Source organism: Gastrolobium bilobum, unplaced genomic scaffold (genome assembly GCF_033153095.1).
Source record: "Gastrolobium bilobum isolate Gb01-03AN ecotype WA unplaced genomic scaffold, APGP_CSIRO_Gbil_v1 utg2170, whole genome shotgun sequence".
Taxonomy (NCBI): Eukaryota; Viridiplantae; Streptophyta; class Magnoliopsida; order Fabales; family Fabaceae; genus Gastrolobium; species Gastrolobium bilobum.
Window position 1 is genome coordinate 44,752 of NW_026897622.1, and position 10,714 is coordinate 55,465.

The window sequence follows — 10,714 nt, forward strand, 5'->3', positions numbered from 1 at the left end:
GAGTTGCACGCACACGAACTTTTTTGAAAAAAATGCGTGTGGGACACAGTGTCCGACACGGACACGTTTCGACACGCGGTCAATATTTTAGGACACGCGATCAATGTTCCGACACGTTTCGATACTTTTTTTGACATGCAGTCAACTTTTTTTGACACGCGGTCAACGTTTCGACACTATCCGACATGCTCCGACACGTTTTTTTAGAACTAAATTTTATTTTATTAACTAAACATGAAAAATAATTTCTAAATCAATTTTTTTTTGTTATGAAATTTGACATGAAAAATTAACAAGATACGCAAAATTATTTTTATTTATATTTATGTTATAAAATTTGAAAATTTGATTCGTTAAATGACTTATTATGGGCTGTTATATGTATTAAATATAAATTATATTATATATATTAAAAATATTATTTAATATCAAAACGTATCTCAATGTGTCAGAATATGATATTTTTTAGAATTTAAGTGTCGATGTGTCGTGTCATATCGTATCGTGTGTCTCGTGTCAGTGTCGGTGCATCATAGATGCTACCAAATTCAATCTCAGCGAGTTCCTACTTTGGGCGATGTATGGATACTTGATCTAGTGAACCTTTTTTTTTTCATATAATAGTTTCAAAGCTATATGACTAATGCTGGCAGAAAAATTTAACAAACTTCAATCAGAATTTGTCAATCTTTAAAAGTAATTGTTGGATAAGTCATATTAAAGTTTAATATTTTTCTAAATATATATTCGATATAGAAGTTGACAATGTATAATATTGAAATATATTTCAAATTTAATTTTTTTTATACAATTTTAATAATAATAAAAATATTATAGCGTATACAAATTATATTAAATATAATCTAATTTGTAATACTTTTACTCATGTAATATCTATATATTAAAAGAATTTAGAATGGAAAAAAAAATCACTTTAAAACATTAATAACATGATAATGCATAATTAAATGACAATAATAATATAATAAAATCAAAATTGAGTGAACATTCTAGTTTTTTTTTTTTTGAGTAAATATCTTTTTTGGTCCTCAGCAAATTTTACGATACCCGCTTTAGTCCCTAGCAAATAAAAAGTCTCATCGTGGTCCCTAAGAAATTCAAAATGGACTCATTTAGTTGAAATCGTGGTTCCTCACAAATTCAAAAAAGATCCATATTAGTCCCTCAAAAGGACTAAAATGGGTTCATTTTGAATTTCTTAGGGACAAAGATGAGCCTTTTTATTTACTAGGGACTAAAGCGGACATCGTGAAATTTGCTGAGGACCAAAAATGATATTTACTCTTTTTTTTAAAAAAAAAAAATCTATTAGTAATGTAATATATTTATGCTATTTAACTTAAATATAGTATAACATTGATTAATATTGTTTACATAAGTTGCACTATTTCCCCCCTCCAATAAATTGTCCTAAAAGTTAAAAAATCTATCATTAGCAATTAGCATTTCTAACCATGTTCAATTTGAATAAAGTCAAATTAATAAATTTGTTCCGCAAACTGGCGTCATTTGCATGGACATCAGGGCACAATAAGATATTTTTAAAGCCCAGTGGTTCACATTTGGGAAGACAGAAAATGGTAATGGTCAAAAAAATAAAAAAAAATAAAAAGAAAAAAGTGATAACCATGTGAATTATAAATTGTTAACCATTAACCCCACTAACTGAACCTAGACCTCATTCCGTCCTGGTGAACCCAACTTGCGAATTTCTCTCCTCGGATGGTATGGTCCCTTACTTTATTAATTAATGGGAAAAATGTTAATATTTGTTTAGTTTTTGTTTGTATTATCACCAATTCATGTGTTTACGTTCAATTCACTCACTCGCATAACAAAAGCATATGCAGAGCTCTCACGCTACCAAAACCACACACTGTACTCTGTTTCTGTCTCTTAATAGCATCCATATTCATTTCCCCTTCCCTTTCTTTTCCTCTGTCACCCTCATCCTCACCCTAACCCTTTTTACGCATTTCATGCATTCTTTTTCTATTCAAACTTATTCTTCCTCATCGTTCCCCTATTCTCTCTGTTCCTGTTGTTGTTGTTTCTGCACCTACCCATAATCTCAATTCCGATCAAGAAACAAACTTTTCCTTTTTCGTCTTTTCGGGTCGATCCATGGATTCTCAACCGGGTCTATCTCTCGGGTTGAACGCCACCACCACCCAACTCAGTGACAACTCGTTCTCATTCCAGGTGATCAAACTCAAAAACGAACAAGAAGAAGAAGAACAAGCTGAAACCATTAACTTCATGGATTGGCCTGTGCGCGTGAAGAAGAGGAAGAGGCTGATAGAGGAACAACAACAATCGTGCCTTGGGAACCAGCCACTAAGGGTTGCAGACCCTGAGATTTACGAAATCATGGAGAAAGAGAAGGGAAGACAGTTCAGAGGAATCGAATTGATTGCTTCTGAGAATTTCGTGTGCAGGGCAGTGATGGAAGCTCTTGGTAGCCATTTGACCAACAAGTACTCTGAGGGAATGCCAGGAGCCAAATACTACACAGGTAATCACTATATTGATCAAATTGAATTTCTATGCTGCAAGCGTGCATTGCTTGCCTTTGATCTTGATCCCAACAAATGGGGTGTGAATGTTCAACCTTATTCCTGCACTTCTGCAAATTTTGCTGTATACACTGGTCTCTTGCATCCTGGGGATCGAATTATGGGTCTGGATTCCCCGTCTGGTGGACATTTGAGTCATGGTTATTATACTCTTGGTGGGAAGAAAGTTTCTGCTGCATCCATTTTTTTTGAGACTTTGCCTTACAAGGTCAATCCTCAAAATGGGTATATAGACTATGACAAGCTTGAGGAAAAAGCACTTGATTTTCGACCCAAGATACTTATCTGTGGTGGCAGTTCTTATCCCAGAGAATGGGATTACGGGAGGTTCAGGTTGATTGCTGATAAATGTGGGGCAGTGTTGATGTGTGACATGGCTCATATCAGTGGTCTTGTGGCAGCTAAGGTGCTCTATCTTATGTCTTATTTCTGATACAATCAAATTATGAATTTTATAACTCTTTAAGCTTTTATGAGGTCGATGGAGCTCTGATTTAGTTTTCTTTGGAAGGTAGAGGCAGGTAGTTATGTGCTTTAGAACTTGTAAGATATAGTTCCTTGATTTATGTTTGGGCTTTAGAACATTGAAGCTGCCTTTACTATCTACATCGTCAGACTTTCTCCTCTCTTACTATGTGTTTGATGAAAGTAAAAATAATTTAAAAGAACTTGACTTTTTGCCACAGCAGATGCTAGTTATATTACATCTTATTTCTGTTTAGTTCTAGCAGGTAGGAAACATCAAAAGCAAAATTACCTCTTATTTCTTTGTTTTTTTCTGTTCTCCCCTGCATACTTTTATGCTTGGATTTTGATGAAATTGCCTTTGTGAAGGAAAATTCTATACGAAATTGGATAATTATTTTTTATTTCCATTAATCACCTTCACGAAGCAAACTAAGGGCAGTGTGGTTTACTGCTTACATATGTTTGGCGGAAGTCTAATTGCTTATATGGATCCAGTAGTATGCATAGATTAAGCTTGTGTTTCTGATTTTAGCCTGGACTTTCTGGTGTATAATATTTATTAATTGAAGAAATGTCATATGAGTTTGAACTCTGGTACAGCTGGATTTCCTTCATTTCTAAAATGCTTGTGTGCCAAATATGCTGTTCTTTTTATTTGTTTGGCTCTCTGTAAACAATTTTAATTTCCCATTTCCTGTCTGAAACTCTGAATGTGCTTTTAAGTATATTGACAGTTGTTCGTTACAGGAAGTAGCTAGTCCATTTGATTACTGTGATATTGTTACCTCAACAACCCACAAAAGTCTCCGTGGTCCAAGGGGAGGCATCATCTTTTATAGAAGAGGGACAAAACCAAGGAAGCAAAGCTTGGCTCTTAATCACGGAGATGATAGTAATTATGATTTTGAGGAGAAGATTAACTTTGCTTTATATCCATCATTACAAGGAGGTCCCCACAATAATCACATTGCTGCTCTTGCCATAGCTTTAAAACAAGTTGCAACTCCAGAGTACAAAGCATACATGCAGCAGGTGAAGAAAAATGCACAGGCTTTAGCATCCTCCTTGTCGAGAAGAAAATGCAGATTGGTGACTGATGGGACTGATAATCATCTGTTGCTCTGGGATCTAACCGCACTAGGCTTAATTGGTATTTTTTCCCCTCCCAATCTGCTTCTATTTTTTGCAAATATATGTTAAAAGTATATCTGAATTTGAAATGAATATGCTGTTTTTCATTAATAACAATGAGTTATTATTTGGCTTACTGGCAATGGGAAATGATGCAACCACACAAGTGACTTAAATTTTTATGATTTTGTCCCTGACAAGTTAAAATTGTATACTCATTGTAGTTAAACTTGTTATATATTTCAATGTAACTTAATTTTAGTTTTATATTTTTTTAATATAAAATCATAGCAGAAAAACAATCAAATGTTTTTAGTTTAACTACTTTTTTATCATTTTATAGTTAAGTAAATCATAAAAATACTATTATTTGATTATATCAGCACTAACATAATTTTTGTGAAGTATACAATCAAGGAGCTTGTATAAACTATGAACTCCACCACTTGTGTATAGAAACCAAACCTTATAATAATTATAATACTTAATACAACAACAACAACGACCCGATCCTTATCCCACTAGGTGGGCTGTAATAATAATTATGAAAATAAATGGGGAAAGTAATTATGAAGTAAACTTTCTTTGATTTTGCTTGTTTTCATTTTGCCACCTTTTGTTTTAAAATATCATTCTTCTTCCCTTGAGGATTATTTGCCAGCACATAGCCCATGTTTTATCTTAATCATTTTGTTTAACAAATATGCTTGTGACATGATTGTACCTTCCCCTTTTATTAGACTTTCAAAATTTCAAACTGGAAAAAATAAGTAAAACCCATCCCACCTTCCGGTGTGATTGTGATATACCTTCCGGTGAGATCGGAGCTGTAAGCATCGAGGGGGAGGGAAAAGAGTTAGTTACTTATAGCCTTTTGGAATTGTTCGGCTGGCAGAATGTGCAGCCTATGAGTGAAGGGATAGCAGATTTCAGTTACTAGGGAGGGTTTATAACCAAGGATGGCTTGGAGGGAAAGCAGGCATGCATTGGGTGTTATTGTATAGCAAGGTGCTGTAGGAGAGCAGGGTTCTCTTGAATAACCCATATCTCTCTGCATTCTGTTATTACAGATTCACTACACTACTTACATTCCAGTTTTCTTCTATCTTTCTGGTCTTGGAATTACCTGGTTCCTATCAGATTGGCAATGTTATGACTGAGCTGGACATAAACTGTGATTACCCTATAGATGAACTTCATGTGTGTTTTAGATAAACTGAATTGGATCCTTAATTTCCAAGTTTTTTTTTTCTTTATTTAGGTCTTTCCTAATTTATTGATGTCAAACAGCAACTAAGATTAAGAGGCTAGGGAAAAAATTTTAAGATTTAAGGATAAGTTAAGGCCAAGGGACTTGGTGGATTAAAAGTTTAATCAAAGGTATGCTTGAAGAGAGGTTGGCTTGCAAGCTGTACAATGATGATTTAGGACCAGGTTAAGATGAATAAAGAATGGAGAAAACGCCTGTTGTCATGCCTAAGATATCTAAACTGACTGACTAAGGCTTAAAATAGTTGTATGCAAAAATTTTGTTCATTTAAAACTACTATGGAAGCATGCACGGTGTTTACTGGATCAGTTGCTTTGATATTCTGGCCATCCTTATATTTTTCTTGTTGGCTTTCTGATCAAGAGATTCTATCAGCACAAATCCAAGTATTTCCGTGCTTGCAACTCCAGACTAAGAGCTCGTTTGGATGGGCTTTTTTCTCTCCAAAAGCTTCTTTTTTTCTTGAAAAAAAACACTTCTCATTTTTAGTGCGTTTGGATGTTTGCTTTTAAAAAAAGCAGAAGTCACAAAAAAATTCAAAAATCTACTTTTTTCAGAAGCTAAAAATTTTAACTTCTAAAAAAGCAAAAGTCAAAAGTCAAATATTTTTTTTCAAAAACTAAATATTTTTATAAAATATAAATAGCTTTAACTTTTGTAAAAAACACTTCTATATTAAGGAAGAGATAAAAGTTACTTTTTTTAGAAGGCGAAACAAACGGGCTCTAATTGGATTCTAAATATATAAACTTAACTCAAACTTGTGTTCATTAGATAAATCGTGGATAGATTTAGCATGTGTTGCATGAAGTTCCAGCTTGAATTCGATATGGGAAGTTGTCTTTTGCAAATTCAAGATATGTGTTCGGGATATATATATATATATATATATTACTATTTTCCCCCCTGTAAACTATATGCATCAAGCTCTTACAGAAGTTTGGTTTACAATATCCAAAAAAGAGAAAGGTAGGAGGCCGGGCCGAAGAAAAGAAATAGATACAAAGCGTCAGCCCCTATTATTGTGTTGACTTTAGAGTAGTAAAGATGCTAATCTATTTATTTGTTTTACTGGGTATTTCAATATTTAGATTCCAGTATGCATGTATTTGTGTCTTACTCATGATTTCTTATACTCCTCTTCCTTTCTCTTATAAATAATGTCCCTGAAGTTGACATGAGCATGCTCTTTAAATCATTTTATTATGTAATACAGACAGAAACTATGAGAAGGTCTGCGAGGCGTGTTACATCACACTCAATAAATGTGCCATTTATGGTTCTATTTCTCCTGGAGGAGTGAGAATTGGTGAGTACCTCTCATATAGTACGTCTGAACTCTGAAGTTTTGGTATTGGTATAGTTTCAATTTACGTAATTTTTCTGGTGCAAGATGCTTTCAAGTGTAGCAGATATCTTATGTTTTCCATTCCATTTAGTTTAGCATTTAATGGTCCATGCTTAGCTTATGATTGGCATTTAGCAACAAGTCTTTGTTCCAAACTCTAACTGCCTAGTAGCTCCAACTTCCACATATTTAGTAATTGGTCCTTAATTTCTTTTGTTTTATATACAAAGAAAGAAAATCTGTGTTTATCATGCGTAGAGCCTACCCCTTGTGAACCAATTATATTGCTATTTAATTCCATGTTTATACAAATTACTTTTGGGTCTTCTGAATACCCCTTTTATTCTCGTTCTGAAGTCCCTTTATTTCAATGGTATTCAGGTACCCCTGCAATGACATCAAGAGGCTGTTTAGAGGATGATTTTGAAATCATAGCTGATTTTCTTCTGAGGGCAGCTCAGATTACTAGCAGCATACAGAGGGAACATGGGAAGTCGTGCAAAGATTTTCTCAAGGGACTTAAGAATAATAAAGACATTTCTGAGCTCAGAAATCGGGTTGAGACATTTAGTTCCCAGTTTGCATTGCCAGGATTCGATAATTGATTTGATAATGTAAAGCAGGCCCTCCATACATCCTTGACATCGTTATGATACGTCTTGGGTTACCATGTTTTGAGTTATTTTTGCGTGGTAAACCCATCAGTTTTTATTCCTTGCTCTTATCTTTATAAAGTTAGCTCCTGTAAATTACATAGGCGAATGGAAGTCAAATCATGATGCCTCGGCCATACATCACTCTCAGCAATTGTCCGCTTATTGCTGACTTTGAGATTGTATAAATTATTCGAGGTTGATATTCTTTTCTTCAACCACATATTTTGTGGCTACCCTTTGTTTATGAAGAAACTTAAGTAATTACATGACAGTGCTATAACAGAAATACATTAAGAGAAGTATTATATTATGTCCAGTGCTCATGTTGATATATTATTTGAAGTGAACATGAGATTATTTTAAGTCATCACTTGATAAATTTTTCTCTGCTTGTTCCTATATATGAAGCCTAATGCATGATGGGTTATATAACCATAGGAATTAAAATATGAGAATACCAACATCCTATTATACCAAAGTTTATAATATTTTGTTGTGATTAAGAAGCTGTCATTGTCTGTGCATTGACAATGTTACTTTTAATGAGGGTAAATGGGTGTTCACCGTATGGCAGCCAGCCATTGCTTCATTGGAGGGTGGTTTGGCTGGTTGACCACCATTTCTGCCCCGTCTGGCGCCCTGCATGCTGGAATATATCCCAATTATTATTATTACTCTTCTATTTTGTCTCTATGTTTGCACTTTGAGTATTATTTTATTGTTTGTTTTTAAAGCATCACTGATGTGGAACCCTTATAAGGAGGCAAGGCATGAATTTCTGGCAAGGGACAAAAAGCATGAGATACGGTTAGGAATGAGATAATGACCGCTGAATTTTTTGTGATATATTAAACATCCCAAAACCCCAAAAGGGGGAAGTTAGAAGAGTTTTGAAATAAAACAAAGTTCTCAGTGTGAAAGAGAGAGACTTGTCAGAATGTGGTGAGAATAAGTTTTCATCATCCTCTCCATTGCTTTCAAAGTGAACCGAATCAGACAAAAGCTTCCTTAGAGCAAAAGAAGCTGCCTTTGGCGTTAAAGCAATCCAGGAATCTCAGAGTGCTCCTCTCTACAGTCCTAAGCCTCCCTTTCCGTTACTTTCCATTATTCTTTCACGACTAGAATCAATGATTAGTCATTTTCTGAGGCAAAACTCACTGATGAGAGCATTCTTTCAAAATTCAATGAAAATAAAGAGAAAAATCAGTCACTGCCAAAGAAAATGAATTTAAATTTAACCTGACTGATACTGTGTACCTCTTCTTATGTCGAGTATAATGGGGTTCTTTTAACTTTTTTTTTTTTTTTTTTTTTTAACTTTTTTGGTTACTCCGCTTCAAAACTTTTGTCTTTTTCTTCCCTGGCTGTAATTAAACGAGGAATCAAACTTTCCCAAAGAATTTAACTCTCATGCAATGAAGATAATTAAATAATCCATGGTCAATATTGTAATCAAACCCAGAACCACATTCAATTTGAGAACCTTCTATACAGACTTCTGCTTGGAAAAAGACTTGGCAGAAGCACCAAAGTTTTTAAGTTTCAACTTTCAACTACGGTAACTGTGAAAAACAAAATAAAAACCACAAAAGATAAAAGAAAATTATAAAAAATAAAAGGGTTAATAAAAAGGTACAATACCCCATCAACTGTTACTCTACCCGTCTTTGTTTTCAATTTTTTTTTTTTTTTTTCCTTTGGTATTTCTCTTTCACAATTCCATCATATCATATCATTCATTCACTCACTTTCTTACACTCTTTGTTTACCTTATCTTACCTCACCTCACCTATGACTGCCAAAGTCCAAAAGCTTCTTCCTTCCTTCAACAATCTCATCAAAGAAATCATCAAGCTGTGCAATAATGGTATCTGCACCAGATCTGAGAACCCCAAAACACCCTCTCAGATTCTCCACTCTATCCCTAATACCAACCTCATTTTCCCAATCCATCACTCCTCCCTGTGAACCCCTCCTCTCCAATTCTCCTCTCAGCTCCTCCATTGCCACCTTCGATCTTCTATACTCATACAACAACATCCCAGGCCCCTCATTGATCTGGCTCATCTCCGCCGCCACCCTCTGTTGCAACCTCGCCGTCGACATCATAAACGCCGATCCCAGGAACAAGCAACCCTCGTACCCTCCCACCACAAAATCCGAGGATTCCGGCCAACAGTACACCAACCCATATACCAAAATCATCAGCAACAACGAACTCACGTTTCTCATTGCATAAAGCACTGCTCTGAACCCGTTGAACCCGTTTAGCTTCGATTCAATCGACACCCTCTCGTCGAAACGCAACGAAAGAGGTTGAATCCTCGTTTCCATCAAAGCTCTGTTCTCCTCCTCCAACCCCACAGCTTCTCTTCTACACCCTGAGATAGCTCTAATAACCTGCAAAACACAACACAACACAACACAACAAGACTCTTAAAAAGGTTGTTTTTTTGTGTGTTGTTCATGACAACATGCAATAATAAATAAATAAAATCAAATTTTTATTGTTGTGGTTATGAACTTATGATGAAGCTGACCTGGCGAGAGAGTTGGGGTGTGATGTGGCGATGAGAATCGAGAGAGGAAGTGATGTTTGAAGCAGCAGAGTAATAATTTTCGATTCCTGAAATGCCAGACTTGAGAACATGGCATGCTTCCCAAAGCTTGGAACTTTCGTCCATGTACTCATCAAGCCACTTATCACCCACTGGTAGATGAAGCTTTTGAACCAGAAGGGTCAATTGGGTGTGGAAGGATCGAAGAAGAGACAGTGCCCTTTGAAGGAATTGGATTGACATGAAGTTGTTGCTCATCAACACTCTTTCTAGATCGTCAATTCCTCTTGTCAGAAACGAGTAGAAGCCATTCACAGAGTTGGTGGAGGAAGGATCCATTTTAAGTTGACACAGCTATGTGGGAATTAATAAATGGGAAAAAAGAAAAGAAAAGAAAAGAAAAGAAAAAAGGGGATGGTTGGAGTTATGAAGGGGGAAGTGGAGGGGAGAGATGGTTGTGAAGAAGAGGGATATTTAAATTGAGAGAGAGTGGAGGCATAAGGGAAAAAAAAAGTAGAACAAAAAAAAAAGTGAAAAGAATGGAAGAATGGAATATCTTAGACGCTCAGGTTTCTAAGGTTGAAAAGGATTGTTGGGGGCAATGATGGGTGTTTCCTACAGAGGGGAAAGGATGATTGGTAATATGCCATTTTCATTGTTTAATGGGCACAAAGGAAGAGAGTTAC

The 10,714-nt window shown here is 35.3% G+C and overlaps 2 protein-coding genes across 3 annotated transcripts; one reads left to right on the forward strand and one right to left on the reverse strand.

Annotated features, from left to right (window-relative positions):
- The first annotated feature begins 1,901 nt into the window (after positions 1-1,901).
- LOC133308696 (serine hydroxymethyltransferase 7-like) lies at positions 1,902-7,740 on the forward strand. The gene is made up of 4 exons (XM_061509372.1): positions 1,902-3,003; positions 3,813-4,215; positions 6,683-6,775; positions 7,196-7,740. The coding sequence occupies exons 1-4, from the start codon at positions 2,146-2,148 to the stop codon at positions 7,417-7,419; spliced, it is 1,578 nt and encodes a 525-aa protein (XP_061365356.1). The 5' UTR covers positions 1,902-2,145; the 3' UTR covers positions 7,420-7,740.
- Positions 7,741-9,000: 1,260 nt separating this feature from the next.
- On the reverse strand, positions 9,001-10,495 carry LOC133308694 (uncharacterized). Of its 2 annotated transcripts, XM_061509368.1 has the most exons (3): positions 10,011-10,495; positions 9,648-9,870; positions 9,001-9,614 (listed from the first exon to the last, which is right to left on the reverse strand). In XM_061509368.1, the coding sequence occupies exons 1-3, from the start codon at positions 10,365-10,367 to the stop codon at positions 9,256-9,258; spliced, it is 939 nt and encodes a 312-aa protein (XP_061365352.1). In that variant the 5' UTR covers positions 10,368-10,495; the 3' UTR covers positions 9,001-9,255. The 2 variants fall into 2 exon arrangements, with proteins under 2 accessions (XP_061365352.1, XP_061365351.1); XM_061509367.1 differs by having other exon boundaries at positions 9,001-9,870.
- Between the last annotated feature and the right edge of the window lie 219 nt (positions 10,496-10,714).